Source organism: Molossus molossus, unplaced genomic scaffold (genome assembly GCF_014108415.1).
Source record: "Molossus molossus isolate mMolMol1 unplaced genomic scaffold, mMolMol1.p scaffold_m16_p_20, whole genome shotgun sequence".
Lineage (NCBI taxonomy): Eukaryota > Metazoa > Chordata > Mammalia > Chiroptera > Molossidae > Molossus > Molossus molossus.
In genome coordinates this window covers 42,147,891-42,172,869 of record NW_023425356.1, presented here as the reverse complement: position 1 = coordinate 42,172,869, position 24,979 = coordinate 42,147,891, and the positions used below count along the sequence as shown (strand labels likewise).

The window sequence follows — 24,979 nt, the reverse complement described above, 5'->3', positions numbered from 1 at the left end:
GGAAAAGATAATGATTTAGAGGGATGTGTCATACATTATTCACTCTCATCAGAAGGAAAGTCACATTCAATAAAGTACAGGTTGGTTATCAAACAAAATCCAGCATGGGGATTAATACAATAGATACAGATTTAAGTGAAATTGTTCCCTAGCACTAATTTGTAAAGCTATGTTTCAGAAATATATTCATGGGAGTTTTGGCTAATTTTTACCAAATGATAAGAACAGACTCTAATAATGTTAAATTTTTATGTTCTTAAATTGTCACTTAATATTATGATTTTAAGCCCTGGCTGGTTTGGCTCAGCGGTTGGAGCGTCGGCCAGTGGACCAGAGAGTCCCGGGTTTGGTTCCCACAAGGACATGTATCAAAAAAAAGAAATTATGATTTTAAGATTATCCCTGAGAAGCTGCTCATTTACTTTTGGTACTTAATGATCATTTAGGAGATGAAGCTGTCAACTGGGTCCTCTGTTATGACCATAAAAAATGTGATGGCCATCAGTCAATGATTATTTTTGAAGGAATGGGAGAAATGCTATTATTATTATTTTTTTGGTACGTGCCCCTAGCGGGAACCAAACCCAGGACTCTCTGGTCCGCAGGCCGATGTTCCAACCACTGAGCTAAACCTCCCAGGGTGGAGAAATGCTACTATTATATATTATACATATTATATCATAAGCATAGTGTAATACATATTTTAAAATGAAAGTACAGACCTTAAAAACATAAATTTTAAATATAAAAATGTATTTAAGGAAATACTTTCTCAATGATAATAATCATATAATTTTTTATCATTCATATATAATCAAATTACTAGTTTCACCAATTTCTGTTATCAATTTCTTGTAAGACAGTTAGAATTTATAGATATTGATTAGAATGACTTTTGGATTTAACCTAACTTAAAACATATTACTAAAAGGCCTTTCAACTTTGGTAGAAATGCCGGGGCTCCAGCCTTTGATGGAAAGTGACCTCAAGCACTTCCAGGACTTTTCTCATCCGCACATTGTATCTCAGTGTCCAGCCCAAGCATCTCTCTTCTGTCCCATCAGGCTTGTCTTCCTGGTTCTTGTTTTCCTTCTCTTGCAGTAGGTAATCACAATTCTTCTACATTTAGAAAAAAACAGTTCTCAAGCAATTGTATTTTAAATTTTTGAGCAAAAACTTGCTGCTGTGTTCTCTGATCAGATCTGCGCCTCTCTATACACACAGTTTCCTTTCTCATCCCATCTCCAACTTAAAAATGATCTCACCATCCAGTGATTCAAAAAAAGATTCTGTTGTGGAGATCAGGTGTTTTAGATTGACAGTTCTTCAAAACTCCTCAGAGAGCTCATAAGGCTTATGATATTTCTGACCATTATTAAGTAAATTGAACATTCTGCCTTTTAGGTTTACGGATGTCACCGTGTCGGTTGAATGAGCTCGAATTAGTGGTATTTGTACGGAAGTTGGCCTGTAAGCCTTGACTGTGTGTTTTACGCAAAAAGGCAGTAGTTCAACTCTAAGACTTGCAGCCTGTCGGAGGTAGAGAAGGTCTACATGTTCCTCCTGCTTTAATTCTAACAAAATTAAAGCAGGACTCTGGTATGTAGACTTCTAAGGAAATAGATAGGAAACCTATAATGCATGAGTTGTTTAAAGAAGGTGTGGAGTGGCACTTCAGGTTTGAAGAGGGAAAAGGTGGGTCAGTTGCCAGATGGGCTATGTGACACGTGGGGCCCATGCATAATGAAAACGCAGGGCCGTTTGTTCAAAAATTAAGAATTTCAAGATGGTGACATCAGAACATTCAACCAAGCACGGGACCCTTCTGAGCCTAAGGCCCTGTGTGACCGCACAGGTCACACTCATAAAGCCTGCCCTGGCCAGAAGTTGAGATGGGAGTAAAAAGAAAAAAGAATGATTTATTTTCCCATGTTTCCCTCCCTCTTTGTAGCCTCATCAGATGTGACCATCTGTCAAAGGGGTACTATTGTGCCAGTTAGCTAAGACACTGGCACTTTAACTCGAGTCTGTGGAGGAGGGGCATGAGAGAGGGGTTGCATGACACCAGTGATGGGGATGGGGTGGGGGTTGAACTGACCTAGGATCGAGAGCGTTACCTTGGAAACCCTACAGCGTTCTAGCAGTGTATTAAAGCTACTTACCTTCTCTGACTCTACTCTTTCATTGCTGTAAAATGGGGGTAGCTACCTTGCCGAGTTATTGATGGGATTCGAGATGATGTGGAAAATACCTAGCTCGATGGCCGGGATGCAGTGGGAGCTCAATGTGTACTGCATATACAGTCATTCTTCTGTGAGTAAAGAGATGTACTGAGTGAGGATGGGCGTAAGGCCTCAAGTCTCAGATCGGGTGGAGGATCCCAAAATGCTTACAGAGCCTCGTAAGAGCTGGCTGCCTCTCTGCATCCACCCTTAGCCCCCAGGTGCTTTGAAATGGTTCAAACCTCAGCTCTGCATCTTCTTCCCAGGAACAATCTGGGGGAGGTCAGTTCACAATAGGGTTCAGTCTCCAACACTGAACATTTGCCAACTTTCATCCACACTGCAGAGATGAGAAAGCAGCTGTGGGCAGACGCTGGAGTAAGAGCCGTGGGGTCACTAGGAGACATTAGGCATTGTTCACCCTGAGATTTTGTGGTTTGTGTATTTTATCCAGTGATGTTTCCATGATATACAAAGGACACAGCCAAAACCATTTCATGCAGTTTTTCCACTTTGTTTTGATTTACTATTTGTTGTTTAAAATGTTATCTCCAATAACAACAATGGAATTTCCTTCCCTACTAATCTGGCCCGTTTCCATTTTGCCTGTTTAATTTTTTTGGATTGAACCTCCACATGACTATGCTTTGTTTATTTCCTTGCATGTATGTGTCAGCATCATTTATTAGTACGTCCACTCGGAAGAACTCTGTCCATCAATTATAAGGGTTCTGTTTGCTGGTTCCTAGTGGGAGTGTGTGAAATGCTCCAGCTTTCTTCGTGCTGTGCACTGGTTCTGGCGAGCAGCTTCCTACCGCCCTCTACAAGCACACGGCCGCTTCCCACCGCCCTCTGCAAGCACACGGCTTCTTCCCCCTGCCCTCTGCAAGCACACGCCCCGCTTCCCCCTGCCCTCTGCAAGCACACGGCCCGCTTCCCCCTGCCCTCTGCAAGCACACGGCCCGCTTCCCCCTGCCCTCTACAAGCACACTGCCGCTTCCCACCGCCCTCTGCAAGCACACGGCCGCTTCCCACCGCCCTCTGCAAGCACACGGCCGCTTCCCACCGCCCTCTGCAAGAACACGGCGTGTTCTCTGCGCCTCACAGATGAAACGCGAGGCAGAGAAGTGACCTGCGGCAGAAGGCCCCTTTCTCAATCCTCCGACTTACCAACCCTGCCTGCCTATCAGTGTGCAGAAGACCTGCTTTTTTGTAGACACACCTAACTCCTTGAGGACATGTCCACGGAAACGCCTCTGTTGACTAGTGAGCAGTGGCAGCTTGCAGTGCCAGCTGTGTAGGAGTGTGTGATGGATGTTAGACCTGGCCCTGGAGAAGAGCTTACAGCCCACTAAGTCAGTAAAAACGTTAAAGAGAAGAGGCGACTTGACTTTCACATCTGTTACCTGAACGTATTCGATCTGCTGCCTCATCTTCACTGGATTCTCACTGTTTACCGAAGTAACCAGTTCATCACACATTTATTAGTACTTACCCTGTATATGACACCGTGTCTAGTGTCAAGATGCTTGGAAGACCAGAAGATGGAAATAGGGTTGATAGCAAATAAATATGACCACGTGCTGTAGGCGGCACGATGGAAATGTGTCCAGAGTGTACATCGAGATGAACAAAGGAGTGTCTCTATTTTCTTGGAGTCGGTGGAGGGGAGGTGTCACAAACAAAGGCAAAGGGACCGGATATATTTGAGCCCCTTAAGTACTTTCAAGCGGCAGAAACGCGGCAGAAACGCAGTGGCCGAGAAGGCAGGAGGGCGGGCTGGGCGAAGGGAGGTGGAGAAGGCAGACACAAAGGGCTTTGGATGGCGCATTAAGGAGTTTGGGTTTTATTCTCTGGGGAAAGTCTCAGGTAAGTGGAACATCACATTAGATTTGCTTTTTAGAAAAATTACCCTGAGAAGGGTAGATTCAAGGGGATTTCTTAGGACAGTATGGTGCTGAGCAGGCATGATGTGATTCTGAATAAGCCAATGGCAGATGGAAAGATATCAAGGAAGCAGACTTTATAGAATAGGTATAAATTTTTAAGTAATGTCTTTACGGCAACTGCTGGTGAAACGAGCTCAGGAAAGTAACGCAACCAATAAACATCGAAGAGAATCTTTCTCTGTGCTTCCATTGCAGTTGGGAAATGTCATCATTGTCGCCCACTGTAATGTAATACTCTATACTGCAATGACTTGTTTACAGCCCTTTCTGCCTTGTGACACTGAGCTTCTTACAGCCAAGATCCAAACTGCCAAATTATCTGTGTGTGCCCAGCACGGAGCCTCGTATAAACAAGTGTGCAGTAGTGGTTTGGGCCATAGCCCTGCTCCCACACGCAGCGCATGGCGTGGAAATATGGAGACACCACTCGGGCTCGCCTCGCACCCACACTCCCATCTCGCCTCCGCAGAGCCAGAGCAAAGGGACGAGCAGAGCATGCTGTTCACTTTGCTTTAAAAGTTATGTCACTTCATCCGTCATCAAGATGCCTCTCTACCTCCAGAAGCCCGTGTTAAAATACCAATAACAAATATTTAAAATATAAAAAGTGGCCCTGGCCGGTTTGGCTCAGCAGTTAGAGCATCAGCCCATGGACCAGAGAGACCCGGATTCGGTTCCCGCTAAGGGCATGTACCTCAGTTGCAGTTTGTCCCTGGCCCCGGTTGGGGTCGTGTGGGTGGCAGCCACTCGATGTGTCCCTCTCCGTCGATGTTCCCCTCTCTCTCTCTTCCTCCCTCTCTCCCTCCCGCTCTATCTGAAGATACATGCAATAATGTCCTGGATGAGGATAAAAATTTATTTATTTAGAAAGTAGCCATAAGTATTGATGCTTTTGTGATATTGTCTTCAATGGTCTCATTATTCACAAATCAAGCATGATAATTTGCTTTCATATCTCTTTTTATGCTTTTTACTTAATGTTTTAACCTGGATCACACTTTATTCTTCCATGTAGGTCCGTAATGCCGCCTGCCTGGCTCTGTCAAGATGGAGGGGAAACCTGTGGGAGAGCCTACTCACGTGGTTTCTAAATTCAGACCTCCCACCAAGGCGGAAAGCACAGGACACTGGCTGGAGGAGGATCATGCTCGAATATGGGAAGCTTTAAAGACAGAGGAGGTAAGACAACCCTAAATGACACAATTAGTGCAATGATGGATTTTCTTATGCTTGAGACCATAATTCTTAGTGTAGCCAGAAACACGGGCCACCTTGGAAAATTTTTATTTGGGGGCCATAGACACTATCATGACTAGAGAACAGTAAGTCAGGGTTATATCTGTTGGGCATTCATAACTCCACGGGGATTCGGCCAAAGGAGCTAGACTGAAAGTTAGGCCTTGAGATTTACAAGTGGACATTCTCCTTGTAGAACCCTACCGAGCCTCACTGGGAAATCAAGCCATGGGGACAAAGTTGATTACTAAGGATCGATTATAACAAGTAGAATTATATAAATTCTTTGTTTGACAGCTATGCTTATCAGTTAGGGCTCTTTGGTTGCAAGCAACAGATATGGACTCTGACTAATTTATAGAAGATGGGGAATTATTGGAGGATGGTGGGAGGCTCACAGAATTAATGAGTAGTTGGGAAAACTGGGCTTGGAAATAGGACAGGAACCAAGTCAGTAGGAGCTCCTCAGGGCACGGCTCCTGGTATGAATTCCAAGTGGCTTCCCACCCTCTCCTCATTGTCACATGTCTCTGCTCCAGATGCAAAGCTTGGGAGAGAGGGGATCACTGCCAAGCTCAGTCACATGTTCCTCTTCTACATGTTTCATAAAGAGAAATGCTGCCATGAGAAATCTTTATACCAAGTCCTCACAGCACTTGTGTTTAAGTCCAAATCTCACTTTTTTACTTAACATGTTTCTAAGATTTTTAAGATTCCGCCACATTAATGTATATAGTAGTAATTCATGAATTTTCACTGTGGCTATACCATGATTTATTTATTCATTGTTATGTTAATGGACATGTCAATTATTTACAGGTTGTTGTTTTTTTTTTTGCCATTATAAACAATGAACATATTTATATGTGTCTTGTGCTCCATTATAAGGATGTTCCGTGTGTTAGAGTTTTCTAGTTTAATACCTATTAGATCGTTTTTGAGTTGTGTATGTACAAGTTATGTTTTACAAGTTATTGCCATATTGTTTTCCAAAGTGCTACCAATTTACACTCCCATCAGCAGTGTGTATTTTTCTCTATTCCACATTCTTGTCAACTTTGGAATTGTCAGATTTCTTAATTTTTCCAATCTAGTTGGTATAAAATAGAATCTCATTCTTTGCTCATCAGTTCTTTCTGCATTTCAACTTCATCTTAGATAATTTTTCTTTTTCCTTTAGAATTTACTTTTCTAAGGCTCTAACTGTAGCACAAGTCTTTTCTTTTTTTTGTTTGAAAATGCCTTTATTTTGAGTCTACTCTTAGAATGATAGTTTATATGAGTATAGAATTCCATTGTCCTCTGCCTTCCACTGTTTCTGTTGTTAATTAATTGAAAGTCTAATAAAAACATTTTTTTTTCTTTATTGATTTTTTTAGAGAGAGAGAGTAAAGGAGAGGGAGAGAGAGATAGAAACATCAATGAGAGAGAAAATATTGGCTGCTTCCTGCATGGCCCCCACCGGAGATTCGGCCCACAACCTGGGCACATGCCCTGACCAGGAATCAAACTAGTGACCTCTTGGTGCATAGGTCGATATTCAACCATTGAGCCACACTGGCTGGGCAAAAGTCTAATTTTTTTCCATTAAAGATAATGCCTTTTCTCTCTAACTATTTAGTTCTCTACATTTTTGCTATCTTATAGTTTTAGTCTTTTGTGTTTAGGTGTGGATTTCTTTTTATTTAAACTCTTAGAATTTATAGGTCCTCCCAAATATATGGATTGGCATCTTTCATTGGTCTGGAAACATTTCTGTGATCTTTTCAAATAATTACTTTTGCTTTATTTTCCTTCTGTAACTCCAACAAGATTTATGTTTGCTTTTCTCACTTTTTGCTCATATCCTTTAAATTCTTTTTCGGAATTATTATAGCTTTTTCCTCTCTGTTGCATTTTGATAAAATTTAGATACATCTTCTTATTCATGAATGCTCCCCTCAGTTGTATCTAATCTGCCCTTTAACTCAACCAATGAGTCTTTTTTTTAAAAAAATGTTCTCATTGATTTTTTTAGAGAAATAGGAAGGGAGAGAGAAATAGAAACATCAGTGTGAGAGAGAAACATCAATCAGCTGCTCCCTGCATGTCCCCTGTTGGGGATTGAGCCTGCAACCTGAGCATGTGCCCTTACCAGGAATCAAACTGGGAGCTCTCAGTCAATGAGATGATGCTTAATCCACTGAGCCTCATCAGCCAGGCTCAGCCAATGAGTCTTAAATTTCAGTTATATTATTTACTTCTAGAAGTTCTGTTTTCTTTGTTTTTTTTTTTTTTTTTTTTTTTTTTTTATCCTCACCTGAGGATATTTTTCCATTTTTTGTACAGATAGAGTGGAGGGAGAGAGAGAGAGAAACATCGACGTGAAGGGACACATCGAGTGGCTGCCACCCGCACAACCAACCAGGGCCGGGGACAAACTGCAACCGAAGTACGTGCCCTTAGCGGGAACCGAACCCGGGTCTCTCCAGACCGCAGGCCGACGCTCTAACCGCTGAGCCAAACTGGCCAGGGCAGTTCTGTTTTCTTTTTAAATCATCTAGTAGTTGTTTTACTCCTTTCTATTCATGTTTTTATTTTTTTTTTAAGGCTGTCAAGAACTGTTAAGGGTCTGAGATTTTATGCTAGTTGAAAGTTAGCTTGCTACGGTTGTGTAGATGCTGATAGAAGACATGAGGCTCTTGTTTCAGACACAGAAGACTTTATCCCTCACAGAAGAAGCAGTAGCCAGAGTGTCAACATGTTTGTTTTGGTTCCCTATGTCCCAATTCCTACAGGAATGACATAGATAGCTGCTTGCGCAGGAGAGGATCACTGACCTTGGGAAATTTGCCAGGTTGTAGTATACAGTAAGCAAGGTTGCACTTTGTCCTAGTGGGAGACGTTACCTTATTCTTCAAGGTTACTTGCTACAAACGCAGGCCTGAAAAAGATAATCCAGGCCTTGATTTTTTGGCATACAAAGCAAGACAGGTAGGAATAAGGGAGGCTCATGGAGGAGTGTTTTTCAACAATATTAAATTTGGTAGTTTTCTATTTTGTGGTTGGCAATTTTAATAGCTATGAGTCTTATTCTACTATCTGTTCTTTCTATTGGCTCTTGCACACGGTGTTTTGTTTCTTTGTGTTTTACGATTTTTGACTGTGGGTTCACCTTTCTTGGAATAAAGGGAGTTTTCTCCAGAGAGAACTTGCAATTACTTCTGGGAGCACTACCAACTGGAAGTCACTTTAAAGTGAATTCTTAGTTTGGTTTTTCAGACCACTCACTGAGAATATAGGCTGGAAACCTATTGATGGATATGCTTGTGGTAATTAATTCTAAGGGGAAATGACTCCCCCATTCCTGCCCCTATTCAGCACCATATTTCAAGATAAATAACCTTCCTTGTATCCTCATGGGGGGCATTCCATTCCTGGTTCACCTGAATGCTAAGGGAATAACATTTTGGGCGTTCTAGTTTTATACAGTGTGTATTCCCTGTAGATGATCTCTATTAAGCCAGTCTTGGACTTTGTCAATCATTCCCTGTGTCCTTTAAAGTAATAAAACCTTATTAGGTAGAACAGCACTAATGTTGCAACAAACACAACAAAAAAGTATGTGCTTAACACAATAAATGTTTATTTCTTAGCCACGTAATAGTCCAATTTAGATGTTCCTGATGAGAGTGCAGCTTTCTTCCATATGGTGATTCAGGGACTCAGACCACTTCTTGCCCCTTCACCATCCTCTGGGGTCTGTGAAGCTTCTGTGCTTAGCTAGCAATGAGCAAGAAAGAGATGAAAGAAGACACACCCAGTCTTTAACCCTCTTGAACCAGAAGTCACATGCATTATATTACTTCACATTCTATCACTGAGAATTAGTTCTGTTGCCTCCCAGGGCTGTGAGGGAGGTGAGGGAGGGAAATGTAATCTCTGGCTGGGCAGCCATTTACTAGTGATGACTCGGAAGGGAATCACAAATAGAATTTTGGTAGGAAGTTAAAGAAGTGTTAACAAAAACAAAGCTTTAGTTTACTTGCTTTGGCCAACGTTCTCTAAGTAGAAGATGACTTTAGTGTTTATCTCTGTGGTTCTGCTTTCATATAGGTTTTGACTTTTAAGATTTCTTAATTTTTTGTCAGCTTATCAGTATATCAGTTTATTTTATCAAGCACTTTTTAGTTGTTTTTAGTGGGAGAGTTAATTAGGGTATTCAGTCCACTATACTGCTGGAAATGTTAGTTCTGTACTCTTCTGTGAGTTATTTAAATAAAGTGTGATCTTAACATTTTTAAATGTATTTTTTAAACTTATTTAAAAATTATTTTATTTGGTTGTCTAGATAATGTTGAGTCTTCATTATTGTTGGCCACATTTAATTACCTTCTTATGCAAGAATATTCGTAACTGACTTCAAATTATTTATAAATATTTTGTAGCACAAATCAGTCTGTCAAATATATTTGAAATTAAAATATTTTATCTTCAATGTAATGGTTAATTTTACCTATCATAAATATACCCTTAAAATAGAAGTGTTTAATTTAAAAATTATAAATAATACTTGCATATAATAGAAAATAATGAAACCTTTATAGAATGGTCAAGTATGAATAGTAAATGTCTTTATAAAAACCTCAGTATCTTTTAATTTTTAAAGTGATCAAGGGAGCAATGAGGAGATTAGACATGCTTTTGTGGTGATAAAAATGATCTATCCTTTGATTGTCATGGTGGTTACATGGGTGTACATATTTGTCAAAACTAAGCAAACTATACACTTAAAACAGACATTTTATTAGGTGTTAATTATGCCTTAGTAAAGTTGATCTTAAAAAATGGGCAATTGGGTAGGAGAGCAGAGTTAAATAAATCGACAATTTGCAATACAATGGGATGAGTGCCGTAATAAATGTGTGTGCAGGGTTTTTTAAATTTTATTTTTAATCCTCACTTGAGAATATGTTTTCATTGATTTTTCTTTTTTTTAGAGAGAGAAAGGGAGAGAGAGAGAGAGAAACATTGATGTGAGAAAGAAACATCAATTGTCTCCTACATGCACCCAGAGCAGGGATTGAACCTGCAACCTAGGTGTGTGCCCTGACTGGGAATCAAACCCACAACCCTTTGGTGTACAGGTGATGCTCCAAAAAACCAAGCCACCCAGCCAGGGCCACGTCCATTAGTTTTAATTGTACTTCACTTATAAACCCTAAAGCACTGACATACTGCTGGACACAGGTTGAAATAAATACCTGATAACTGATTGATGAATAATTTTTGTAGTAATTATATAATCACACAACCATAATTTCATGGTAATATGTTGTTTCTCTACATTGTAACACTAACCAAAATGTTGCCATCTCTGGGTACAGAGGTGATTCATTTGGTTCACCATCGGAAAGCACTGAGTGGTGGTGATTATTGTTGAATGAATTTGCATTGAGTCATCCACAGTGAGCTGGACTTATCTGTGTCCAATGTTTTCCATTTATGAGAAGGTTGCCAAAATAAGCAGTGTTCTCCATGGCTGTGAAACAGAGATGCTCTCTGTGTAAAATGAAACTAGTGAAGGCCTGTGTGGAGACTGGACATATGACCTCTTCCTCTCTCTCCAGCTCAGGAATGGGGCCTCACATTGTAACCTCCCATTCTTGGAGGAGGAAATAGTAATGTGTTCATCATGCATGCTTTGGAGATTAAATCATCCTCATCTGAGGCACAGGAAGAGGGAGAATAAAAAGTTGGATGACAGTTGGGACAAGCAGTGGGAGTGTATTGTATTAATCTTTGAAGAGTCAGCTTTTTGCTGAACTTGATGGCTGTGGTTTGGTGACACTAGGGTACTTCTTTGTGATTCTGAATGAATTTCTTTTTCTCCCTGCCACAAATTCTAATATGAGGCAAAGGGACAGAAATGTCCTGCCTTGGAAGTTATTAATCTATAAACAGGCTTTGAAGAATTGTTACTGAGTGAGTAAAGTAGACATATCAGCGACGAGAAATGGGATATTGAGACTGAATAATGGTCAATTGAGATCTGTAAGGGAGGGAAAATAGCATCTATTGAACACGTCCTCTGTGCAAAGAACAGTACTTGACACTTTCATATTCATCAATATATTTAGTTGTCCCAGCCTTAAGTACATTTTTCATAAAGATTTTGAAGATTAGCGGTGAAGACCCATGCTCAAAAATACACAGCTGGTAAGTGGCAGAGCAAGATTCAAATTCAAGTTCATCTGTCTTCACTTTATACTCTTATCTCCTGTGACGCTGTCTACCAAAATTGTTTAAATCGGTCTGACTCTGCCTTGGGTCTCCCTGCCGAAACTTCAGCTCGTCCTGTGCAAGGCAGCATCCTCAGCTCATTCAGTGGTACCAATCCAGCTCTCACGGAGCTTGGCCCTGCGATGTCCGGTGTGAACAAACACCGACCGCTGTGCCCACTGAGTCACACCTTCTTCCGTTTCTCAAAGTGTTGCCCCGGTGTGAGTGACTGGGCCTCCCTTCCCAGTTTTTCCATGTAGTCTCCTCGTGTCTCATGGAGACTGCACCTTGCCCTCAACTCCGTTCTGTTTACACGGAGTCCTAAAACCCTGGGCTCTATGTAGCCCTTCCTTCTGCGTAAGTGAGCTCGCCTCCACGAGCTCTTGACTGGGGTCTGACTGTGAGCTGTCTGATCGTTTGGAACCTGGGCACCTTTACCCATTCCCTGAATTCCTGTTGCTTCCTTGAACATTAAAGCCTACAAAAATCACACCAGAGTTTGCCTGTGTCCTTAAGATGCTGCTCACTAGTCTGCGGTCACCTTGGGATATGCACGTACCTGTTATCAGGGAAGTCTCTCTAGCTGCATTCTACCCACTTTATATCGTCTTATTTTTATCCATTGGCTCGTGTTGCCAGAGTCCCAGGTTGCCCAGTGTAATACTAGAGTTATGGCAGGACATTTTCGCTATGTTTCACAGTCTAAACCGAAGGTAGATATTCTAGATATCAAACCTTTCATTATTGTTACATTTTAGTGTTTGTGCCAGAAGATGCTTGAATGTGACCTCTTTAAGGAAGACATCCTTGACCCCTCTGGTCGGGGCTAGTGATACTACAGTGCAGTTCCATAACACCTGCTTGTGTGGTGCCTACGACATCCCATGAACGGAACTTGTATGCTTGTGCATTTATCTCTTGCTGTCTCTCAACTAAAATGTCAGCTCCGCAGGTGCAGGGCCTCTTTCATATTCCCCGTTTGCCCACTGTTGCAGTGCTTGGCACACAGTTGGCTCTTCATGAATATTTATCGACTCCAGAAATTACTAGAGGGACTGAGAGCACCAAATCCAGAACAGACTTGCTGGGTGAGCTCATTACATTTCTTAATATCTCTGTGTTTCAGTTTCCTCATCTGTAAAAAGGGCATATTAATAAGGTTGTTGTGAGAATCGAGTTAAAATATGTCAAGTACTCAGAACAGTGCCTCCTATATAAGAAGCAACAGATGTAGACTTTTATTATTATTGAGTCAGTGAGGTGAGTAAAGTACAAAGTGTTTCACCGTATTGACCTACCAATTGCACAGTAGCTGATTTTGATCCCTGCTGTCTGAAGTCAAGATTTCCCCCACATTCTGGAAGGCCCCACCCTCCCGGATCCTCCCTCTGTGTTTAAATGACTACGGGGTTTGACCTGGTAGACACGGCTGCCTGATTCCAAGACTGCCCTCTCTAAGGTTCTACAGGCTGATCTTCCAGGGAGGAAGACAGTCGACCCCAACTGGACAGCATTACTATGTAGAGGTATATATACATTTTGGGGGGTAGGGGGCAGATGCAGGTGTTTTAGAACCACCCAGCTTTGCTCTCTCTCCCCCCTGTGTGTAGGTGGGTGCCACTCCGTCAGCAGTGTGCTCCTTGGGGCCACGTTCATGGACCAGGGGACGGGCTGGGCTGTGAACTGCGTTATCCTGGCTGGTGATTCCGGTGGCTCAGGTGGTCATTTGCACAGGAGAAGGCAAAGCCTCTAAGGAGTTAACATAAGACAGGATTAATATGGAAGAGCTTCCGCCTGTAAAACTGTTAGACGTTGCAACCAATTGAGCTGTTCTGTTTGACTTCAAGTTCTAGAACAAACCCTGCCTTCACCATACCAGCTGTGAACATGATTTAGCATTTTGGTACAGAGAATAAAGGAAACTCCAGGTAAATTTAGAAAAAGGAAGAAAAACAGATTAGTTTCATGGGGTAGCCTTCATGGGGTTCTTAGGTCTCCAAGAAAAAGTTCACAAAGCAGTTCTTTTTTAGCTCAGTTTTTCAAAATGTGTTCCCTTGAAAACTTCATTGTGTCAGGATGAGCTAGATGTGAGTCAAAAGAGGCAGGGGCTGGAGAGGGAAGAGTTTACAAACCCAAGTAGTTCCCAGGAAAGGGAGAGGGATTGTCTTCTGTCCTTTGGACTTATTCTCCTTCAAGAGCAAATACTAGGGGAAAAAAGGCATTATTTAAATCTGTCCCTGGATTGTGAATGTAGGGTATTTGGGAGAGGTTGCACTTCTCACAGCAGTGAGTAGCTACTTCAAAGGCTCATCCTTTATCAGGGGCTGGGAAGAGGAAATAGTTAAAAACCTTCCATATAAATTCTTCCTCCATGACCTGGCTTTTGAGACATTCACCTGCCTTACTTGTTGAGTAACCCTCATCTGGGAATCTCAAGAAACTTTGTAGATGAAGACAATTTTAGAAAGGTAGAGATTTGGGTATGTCATTGATAGAAAGGGATTAGCATTCTTTAAAAAATTGCATTCAGTTATCAGTAGCCCCAGTGCCTTTGCACATCATGCTGTTCTTTCTGTTTAGAATGCCCTTCCTTCCCCTTTTCCTAACTAACTCCTACTCATCTTTCAGACTCTGGGAACTTCCCCTGATCTCCACAGACCATGTGTTGTGTGCCCTTGTCATTTTTTTCTTAACTTTGTTTTCTTTATGTATATTTATCATGTTGTTTGGCAATCACTTATTTTATGTATTTTCTTCCAGTATGCTGTGAGCCTCTATATGAGGATCTTTGTCTGTCTTATTCAAAATTATATCACTACACTGCTGAGATGTTTGTTGAATGAGTGAATGAACAAAGAAGTGGACAGATAAACAACCAACTCACATATTAGTGCTTACCCTGAGGAGAACATCCAAGTGACAGAATTTCTGGGGTTAGTAGTATTTTCTCTGACAGCATAGAAGGGCATACATTTTATTCTGCGGATTGTACTTGCCAATAGTAGGAGCCATTACAATTTTACTGGATTTCTGAGAACTCAACAGCATACATGTGCGGTAAAAAGGCAGTGACAATAAAAGTAAATAGCCTGATGAAAAGAGCCCTCAGTAAGCAAAATAACCTATCCATCCACTCTTGTTTACCCTCAGGGTCAAATCATGCTTACCAACTAACTTATTGTTGGCTCAAAACATTCATTTTAAGTAGGATGGATGCACTGCAAGGACAAATCTGAATTGTTTCCAAAATAAAAGTGTTGATCAAGGAAGCTGAAAATGACAAAGGGACTTGAAACATTGTGATAGAAGAGCCATGCTATATCAAGGTGGGAGGAGAAGTCATTTTTAAGGAATAATTGAGGGTGGTAGATCTGGGGAAGCAAGAATAAGCCAGGATTTCAAACGGGAGTCTAGAAGAAGAATAATGTACTAAGAGAAGTCCGAACTTCTGACAATATTGTCCCGAAGAAGGTGAGTGATTCCCAAACATTCGGCACTGACTGATAGAAATGTAGCAAAACCCTCAAGACGGTGTACACACACAAGGACAAGTGATCTCTTTTGGACGGGACCAAGGTGACATCCATTTTCTGAAGGGAGGCAGGGACCACCAGAAAGAGGTGCAGAGGCTGACCTGTCCCAGACCTGAACTGCAGAGCCACGCAGGTGCCAACCAGTAAGCCACTGGACGAATTTGAACTGAGTCAAGAAGATACGTGGAGAATAGGGCCAAATTATTCCTCCCTAGGTTTCACTTATTTGAATTGTGAAAACAAAAAATAGGGCACTGTAGACATCATCAATGACAGCCAGTTTTTAAATATGACTCTTAAATATCTAGTCACCTTGTAAAACCTTTTCACACCACAACCACAAGATTATAGTCATGTCAGGACCAGGAGAAACTTCAGGGACCATCTGGTCTGAATGGAGCTTGTCATTTGTCATCCTTAAACTGTGTGTGTGTGTGTGTGTGTGGTGGGTCTGTTTAGCCTTGTAATGCTGATTTCCCATTGCCTTGGTGGTTGCATGTTTCTTTTGGAGTGGAGAATGTCCATTCCATAACCACTTTATTTCTTATTCTTGCACTAAATTAATAAGAATGCTTGTAAATGCAGTGCCCTGGTTACCTTATTTTTTTTTTTGCACATTAATGAGATAGCACACAGCTCATAGTAGGCACTTACGTGACATTTTTTAAATGAATGGATGAATTACATATATGAAAATACATTCTCTGGATCGAAAAGTGCAAGTTCTGCCCTGGCTGGTGTTGCTCAGCGATTAGAGCTTCCAGACATGGGTAGGATTTGCGGATCTAGACAATAAAGGGGAATGCCCATGCTTTTTTTAAAAAAATATTTATTTAAATAGAATTTGGTTTAAACAAAGTAGTGACATTTACTGGGTGTATTATTTTCTTGGGTAGTAGTTAATCCTCTAAATCTCAGTTTCTTCATCTGTAAAATATAGATAATATTCTTTTGGGAAGGTTGAATATACAACCATTTAGGACAATGATTGGCACATAGCAAGTTCTTAATAATATTGTTTCCATTTTTCTCTCCTTAGTAAACTCAGGATTGATCATGAAACCATCTGAATTTTGGCCCTTTGAAAATAGTCTTAGATAAACTAAAAGTAATAGGCACAACTGTTAGCATTTGTTAATTCTAGATGGTAGTAATGTGAACATGATTTTATACATATATGTATATGTATATATGTGTGTGTGTTTCTCTATATCTTCTACAATTCTAAAATTAAACATCAAAACAAAAGGGTTACTAAAATGACAGATATCACTACATAATGAAAACATCTAGAATAAATTACTCCCCACCTTAGTAAATGTAGAATAGTGAATTGAGTCATTTACCCATAAATATTTGTTGCGTATCCGCTATGAATAGGACTGATATAACCCCTGCCTCATGCATGGCCCAGTGGGAAATACAGGTTTTTTAAAAAGGCATCACACATGTGATCAGGGCAATTAAAAGGTAATACAAGGTTCTAAGGGAGCACATATGAGGCACAATTTACCTGGATTTAGAAGGCTAGGAAAAGCTAAGAGTAATTAATAATATGCAGGCATAAGTGATGTATAAAAGGAGAATGGATAGGGTGAATTACATGAAGAACTGGGGTTGGGGAGGGAAGTCCTTTGTAACGCAGAGGGAAAAGCATGTGCAGAGGTGTAGAGGCTGGAGTTCCATGTGGAGGGAGGATAGGGTTTACGGGAGATGGGACTTGAAAAGAGGGCAGGGTCAGATCATGAAGGGCCATGTGAGCTTTATCCTCCTGGGAAGAGTTCATCCACCAAGGCTCCTGTTGGTGGGGTCTCCATTTTTGTACAAATGTTGCTGCTCAGGAACTAATAACTCAGAGCTTGAAGTTTGATAGAATTATGTGTTTTCTGGGAACGCTGACATCATGTTGCTGCTGTTTTTAGCAGACGGAAGCTTACTCTAGCAACTTTAAGTGCATAAAATGAGTGTAGAAGTTCTGCCTCCTATACATTTTCAACATGAGACCTTTCATAGATGGATTGAAGCTGCCCTGAGCTGAAGTTCACCCCTTCTGCCTGCCGTCAGCAGGAGATGATTAGCAGTGGCGTGTTTAACGTCCTCCTGGACTTACAGAGAAGCAGATTTGCAGAGAGCCTTTGGGAACCTGACTTGTAAGTAGATGAGCTTTGTAATAAAAGGTTAACTTCATATTTTTCTTAGACTGCTGAGGTCCTCTTGTGTCAGATAGATCATGTTTGTGTCCCCGATCTTGAGGTTAGCCAGAGTTTTTGAAAGTCTTAAGTAATTTTACAATCTAGATGACTTTTTAAATTTATTTTTTTAACAAAACGAATGGCATTTGTCCATTGTCCCATGCAGCTAGGACAAAGGCAGTTTGGTTTGGAGAATCTGGAATGTAGTAGCACTGGGGCAGAGATGAAAGGTGATTACATTCCAGTGACAGTCATTCACAATATCAGATCATGTTCAACCATACCACCATTACACATGGCTTTGTAATGGAAATAAACGGGCCCGGCCATTCAGTATACACAAACCATCTGGTGACTTTGCCAGTGACCCTGTAGAGAGGGAGTTGATAGGAAAGCTCATGATCCTAGATTCTGATTTGCCCAAAGTTGCAGAATAACATCATTAGACTCTGATTCCTAACAGTTGGATTTTTATGCACTTGGATTTTTATAGTTGTATCTGAGTCTCAGAGACTCTAAGCTTTGCAAACTCTAGTTACATGATAAAGTTCCTGGCTTCTCTCTTTTCATTTGGGAGTACACTTTTTATTGTCACTTAAGTTCTTCATGATGGCCGTCTTCCCTTCCTTTTTCCCTGCCCTGCCTCTTCCTCCCATTAATACCGAGAAAAATAACATTACATTTGGAAATGGGATGGAGTTGCACATGTCCAAGAAAATCTTTCAGCTACAACTCTGGGCAGCATTTTTCTTTTCTCCAGTTTTTTTTTTTTTCCTTTTCTTTTCTTATTTAATGTGATCAGTAGTTCAAAGCAGGGTCTATTTATCCTTGGCTCGGTTTCCATCCCACTGGTTATGACTTTTAGATGTATATGTGGAATCTTGTTCTCAGAGGAAGATCTAAGGAGACCCTGTTATAAGTATGGGTTAACCACCGCAAGCACAGCTGGTGCAAATCAGCGTGATGCAGCAAGAGCTTAGGGTTATTGGCAGAGGCTGTGTTTAGAATTATACAGCGAAGAAGAAAAGGGGCTCTGTCCTATAGGGTAGAGAAGGGAAAGGCTAGGGAGGGAGAAGGGGGATGGATATCAAAGATAAACAGGCGAGGACAGACATTAAAAGAGGAAGGATTTTTCTAGTGACCTCATAAACAAGTAGTAAGGGGAAATATCTATACAGTTTTACTAAGTAAAATGATGTTCATATATAATCCTTCATGATTTGGGGGCCCCTTATTTTATATGCTACCTCAATTATGGGGGCAAGTAGAGGAACTGTGGGTGGCTTGATGACCCTTGAAGAACTGGGAGAAGTCCTTGAAAGAGGCTGGAAAGAATAGAAATCCTAGGGTGGAGAAGGATTCATATCGCAGGATCTCTGTCCTCAGCCTGAGTTGATGTGTGTCATCCATGGTCCAGCCAACATGTCTCAGGTTTTGGGTCAAGACATACCTGGTCAGCATAAGTCTCTCTGACTAGGGCAACACACTTTCTCAGATCATTTCCAAAACAGACTCAATCTCCAGAAAGGTCATTGTATCTTTCCCTGGCTTTAGTGCTCTTTGAAGGCAAATGAACAGTGGTAGGTGGATCATTTTCTGAAAGAGAAGGTCCTGTTTCAGTCCCCTGGCAGACTCACACACCGGACACTGTTGGATCTGGGAGCCTCCTCTAGACTCAGTCTTTCAGGGGACACCTGTAGGAAGGAACAAAGGGGCGAGGCTCTCTCCTGCCCCAGAGGACAGACTCATGCCACCAGTAGCTGCCCATTTTCTGGGATCAGGGATTAAAAATAGTGATTCTTGTCCAGCCAGTGTAGTTCACTGGTTGACGTCGACCCATGCACCAAGAGGTTGCTGGTTCGATTCCCGGTCAGGGCACATGCCCAGGTCGTGGGCCAGATTCCCAGTGGGGGGTATGCAGGAGGTGGCCAGTCGATGTTCTCTCTCATCAATGTTTCTAGCTCTCTCTCTTTCCTTTCCTCTCTCTCTAAAATCAATGAATAAAAAAATATTAAAAAAACAACAATAGCAACTGTTATTTGTAGTATTGCAAACTTTCATTACCTTGAAATCAGAATGCTTATAGTTGCTTATGTGTTCAGATTTCAAGGTATGTAAGATGACCCCCAAGGCTAATTCTAGGTCAAGGTGAGTGTGTGAGTTAGTCATCAAGATTCATCCTAGGTCTTGAAATGTGGTTCAGATACTGGTCTGGTGGGTATTTCAGAGATTGTGTTTGTGTATTACTTGGAAACTTCAAAAACAAGGAGATAGACTGAAGTGAGGAAAGACATTTTGGAAATTTGTTTCTTCTCATTGATGATGGAAAAGCAACAGTGTTGGGCTCTCTGGAAAAGAAAAGGAAGTGTTTTGTGCATAGTGTGTGGGTGAAGAACATGTTTGTAAGAGGAACTGGGGCAATTTATAAAAGAAAGAATATCATATCTGATCAGCATGAAAAATACACAGATCAAGTAGTGACTAAAATGCATTTAGTTTAGTTTTCACATAAAATACATAGTAGTGAGCTTATAAAGGGCATAGACTTTGATAGACCTCATCTTGACCGTGGTTTCCTCCCTGGGGGAACACCTATAAACAAGGAGAGCATTCTTGATGTGCTAAATGAAATACTTTTCTTTGAAGAAGTATTTTACTGGAAAAAATGGATTCATAGTTTTCTCCGTCAGAAGAATGGCTGTCTCTAAATATGTAGCTATTTTTGTCTGATGACCAACCTAGCAGTTGTGTGGATTGTTGAGGTCTGCTTGGTGTTATATTCCTGATCTCTTGGGAACAAATACCAGCTGATGTAATTTTAATACTTCTGATATGTTTTGTATCTTTTTTCCTGGGGCATGATAAATTTGAACTAATACATCTATTTTACTTTGGATCAGTCCCCCTTGTCAGCAAGGGCATCCATTTTTGAAACAGTTGTTTGGATTGAGGGATACAGGATGTGGTCATGATGTAGATCAAAGCTAATGTCCTCAGGGTAAATAAGCTCATGACCTTGGCATATTTATTTATTTATTTTTTCAATCGTCACCCGAGGATACTTTTCCATTTATCTTCAGATAGAGTGGGAGAGAAGAGAAAGAGAGAGAGAGAGAGAGAGAGAGAGGAACATCAATGTGAGAAAATCGATCAGCTGCCTCCTGCACGACCCTGACCAGGGCCAGGGATTGAACCGCAACGGAGGTATGCGCCCTTGACCGGAATCGAACCCACGATTCTTCGGTCCCCAGGTTGATGCTCTAACCACTGAGTAAAACCGGCCAGGGAGACCTTGACATTTTTTCTTTTCCTTTACTGATTTTAGAGAGAGAGGAGGAAGAGAGGGAGAGAGAGATAGAAACATCGATGAGAGAGAACACTGAAAGGCCACCTCCTGCATGCCTCCCCTTGGGGACCGGGCCCACAACCTGGGCATGTGCCCTGACTGGGAATCAAACCAGTGACCTCTCGGTGCGTGGGTCAAAGCTCAACCAGTGAGCCACACCCGCCCGACGACCTTGACCTCTTCAGACCTCTGCTGTGACAGCTGAAACAGCCTGCCCGGAGGGAATGCCATTTCCCCGAAGAAGCTCCAGCTCTGAGAAATGATCCAACAGGCTCATCATGTTAACCACCCTCTTCTGCACCGGTGACGAGTGACTGGATGGTGAGTAAGAAGAGGGGAACATTCTGTGCTTACCCTGGGACTGGCAATCCTGGGATCACCACCAGGTAGAGAACAATGTGACAGTCATGCCTATTCTCTAGGCTTTGTATCTAGGCCAATGCCAGCTGGGGTTTTACTCCATTATGAAAGCCACTGAGGTAGGTCTCGGCCACCAGAAAGCCTCCGGCGTGTCACGAACGGAAGCCGGGTGACAGTGAGACCGAGGCAGTGGGGCTGAGCCTCACCTCGCCTCCCTCTTCACACTGCGCGGGGCAACGCCTGCATCGGCCTCGCCAGCCTGGCCCTGGAGTGGACTGGTCAGCTGCGATTCACGACCTTTGCGAAAGCAAAAGTTTTGTTTTGTTTTTTTCCTTCCTTTCCAAGAAAACAAAGGAGTCGTGCTGTTCAGTAGTAACTGAGTCACCAGCAGCTCCTGGAGGTCTGTCCTCTGAGGCTGGTTTATATTCCTCATTCTTCAAGGCCTGTAGCTAAGTGGCTTTGCCAGCATTCCCTCGGAACACCTCGCTTTGAGCCCTTTGACTGGCCGGCTGGTGAGGCAAGGATAAGAGCGCTCCTTCGGACTCTTTCTGTGAAGTTGGGACAACTTTTCGGCCCCTCCTAGTCTCCTGCCAGGGCCGGTTTCTCTCCTCAAAATCCCTTTTCCAAAGTACAGTCAGTAGAAAAAATGAAATTTGATTAAAAACCCAGATGAGGCAATTATTACTCTTCTTCTTTCCACTTCCCCTCCACCCTCACGCACAGTAAACATTTCTGCAGAGGCACGTCCTCCTCTGTGGCCTGGAATACTTCCTCTCTAGCCCGGCTGGCTGAGGGTTTTATTGATCTCTCTGCTGAGAATCTTTGTTTTGTTCTCTCTTTGACCACATACCCAATTGGGGTTGAAGACACTAACTTAGAAACCCTTTAAAATAATAATAGAATATTAGCATTTTTAACAATGGGGAGTACAAATAAGAAACCCAAACTGGTCCCTGAGCGTTCTCCTACACGCCACCCGCCACCCGTTGAGTGACCCTGTGAAGCTATTTCTCCACCCAGTCTCGAGTCCTTTACTCAAGTCAACCACTGCTAACCAGTTCTCGAGATTTTTTTCACGCATACGCCTGGATGTAATGATGTGCTCATGTCCACATATATAAAGTGTACATTTTAACATATAAAGGATCACACTATATGCACTGTTCTGTAGCTGGCTTTCCCCCTTAATGATGTGTTTTCGAAATCTCTGCCTACTGGCACACACGGACCCCTCTCATTGTTTTAGCCAGTGCACAGTGGTCCATTATCCGGCGTCCAGTTTTATCCAGCCGTCCCGGCACTGACGGACATTTTGATGTATTTCTAAAACCGTGACAAACAATGCTTCCGTGACCATCTTTGCACATAGGTTTTGTTGAAAAGTTCCATGTATATCCATAGGATACGTTCCTGACCGTGACATTAATTGTTCAAAGGGAATGCATGTTTTTAATGCTGATAGATGTCGCCAAATTGTGTTCTAAAAAGATTATGCCCATTTACACTCTCAAGATTATAAAAATCTACTTTCAGTAGAAAGAAAAATAATGTTTTCTCAGACTTATGTAGCTGTTTTTATTTTGAAAGGGCTCCCTATGTCTTAGCTTCTGGACATTGAATACCCTAGTGAATGATACACCATCACCCCTCCCCCACTCCCCTAGAGGATCCATCCTGCTCCCAAGCTGATCAATAGAGTAATTCTGGTCCCGCAGCCTGAAAGTTATTTTTCAACCTGTGCCGGGACAGAAAAGGAGGTGGGTTCTAATTGAGGACTGTCCACTGATGGCACTCTGTCCCCAGGTACCTGCCACAGGACATGGGGTCTCCAATTCCAGGCAAAGTATCTGGAAAACAGGGCTTGACCACCTCATCTCAACGTGGACACGTAGGACTCGGAAAGGTGATCACCAGCTCTGCTGCCCCCTCACATCTGTGAGGCCAGAGACAAGCCTCTGTGACGCTTCTAAAGGACGCTCAGCTCCTCCGTCGGGGGCGTGGGGCTCACTGCCGGGCAGGGAAGCACCCTGCTGTGTGTTTGATCATAACTAAGTGCTTCTTCATTCAGAAAACCCGATTCTTTGCTGTCTGTCTAGCATCATAAGACTCCTGACCATTGGGCCGTCAGACCTCATGGCCTAGGGTTTGGCACTAGGAACTTGCACTCAGATGTCTAAGATTGCAGAATAATGCCGGTAGAACAGACATTATGGTAGGTGGACTGTAATTGTTTGACTTTTGTTGGGAATGTGTCTAACTATTGTACAGGGATTTGGTGAGATTGTGGCCATGTTTTTAAAGTATCTGGAACTCTTAAGAGGAAAGCTGGAAAATGATGCACAGTGTGCTTAACTCTCCCCAGCACACTGGCACAGACACTGGCAAGATCAGAGGGCAGGTGGGCTCTCCCGGCTAGAGGTGCTGCTCGAGCAAGAGGCTGCGGACGACACAGTGTGCAGGAAGTAACTGCCCCCCTTAATCAAAAACAAACGCCCACCTGTCAGCCTGGTTTTCCTACCTGTGTCTTTTCAATCACCGATGAATTTTTAAAAGGTGGGCAGTGGAGAGCATCGCTGGGTTGGCCTCGGGTCCCTGAGTTTTCTTCTATCAGCGAAGGAAGCTGCTGTGCCCCCTTTCGTCACGCCTGTGGACCCCGGAGGCGCTCAAAGGAAGAAGTGGAGGGGTTCAGCTAGGTGGCAGTTTACTCCAGCTCTGTTTGGACAATCATGGAACTTTGGGGTGGGGGATAAGGGCTTCCAGACACACTCAGAAAGGGAGCGGGGAAGGAGAGATGCAAAGAGATAGAAAGGCAAAAGAGAAGAAAATAAAGGAAAAATATATATATTACTCTTACCTAAGGCACTCTCAGTGAATTTCCTGAAGTCCATCGGTTCAGAGGTCCTTATCCCCCAGGTTTTGGGAACGATTTGATTGACGATGCTAAGGGGCACTTAACAGTGTGAGCTTGTTCAGTTTTAATCCTTGATGGACCATCACTCATTTTGCAAAATTGAGCCAACTCTCTCTTTCCCTCTTCCCTAGCCATTTTTCTTTGCTAAGCAATCAGACAAGCATCTTATTTCCAAGATGTTTATTTATATGCTTAGGGAGATAAGGCATTTAAAATAAAAGTGCAATGAAGTCCATAATGGAAGTTCAGATAATGAGCCACAGGACTTCAGAGGAGGAGATGTAATTACCAGTTAGGTGGGTGGAGAACTGGATTGTCCTACTTCAGGCCTGCTCATGTGTTAAGAATTCCTTGGTAGGTGGGGATGGGATGGGATAAGCCCTTTCCAGGTGAGCGGCTGACAGCACTAAACCTGGGAGGCCTGTCAGTGTAGGGCATGAACAGTAAACGACAATGAGATTATTTTAACTGGGGTAAAGTGTACACAAGCATGGTGAGACAGGAGTTTGCCTGGTAGGGTGGGGCTCCAGGCTGCAAGGTGTTGAATGTCCATTGTCGCAGCTCGAGATCCTGTTAGAAATGGCCTGGTCCACTGCAGGAGACAGGGCAGACTGGCCGGATCTGCCGCGGGGAGAGGGCAGGAGCAGCGGGGAAGTCTGGGGGCAGGCAGACAAGGCGTCAGAGTGGTGTGAGAGGAACCGGAAACAGGTGCGGCAGTCACCCAGGCCAGCAGCGCTGGTACCGGGAGGTGGGTGACAAGTCTCAAGGCTGGGAGGTGCTGGCACTGGGCGATCTGAGAACAGGTGGCACTGAGAAATGGAATCAGAAATAGGGAATGAAAAAGTCTGTCAGCCGTCAGCAGGCTGTAGCCACTGAGCTCAGGTTTATGGGCAGATTTCCAAGCTCTGGAAGGAGGCAAGAACGGAATAGAAGGCAAGAGGCAGGGCCCCACCCCAGAGGGTCCCGGCA

General features: G+C 42.6%; 1 protein-coding gene across 1 annotated transcript in view; it reads left to right on the top strand.

The window, feature by feature from the left end:
• Window positions 1-24,979, top strand: part of RGL1 (ral guanine nucleotide dissociation stimulator like 1) — a 225,632-nt gene that overhangs the window by 69,538 nt on the left and 131,115 nt on the right. The window contains exon 2 of the mRNA XM_036272600.1: window positions 5,187-5,350. Within this exon, the coding sequence (XP_036128493.1) occupies window positions 5,219-5,350 (132 nt within the window). The 5' untranslated portion in view covers window positions 5,187-5,218. The remainder of the gene's footprint in view (window positions 1-5,186; window positions 5,351-24,979) is intronic.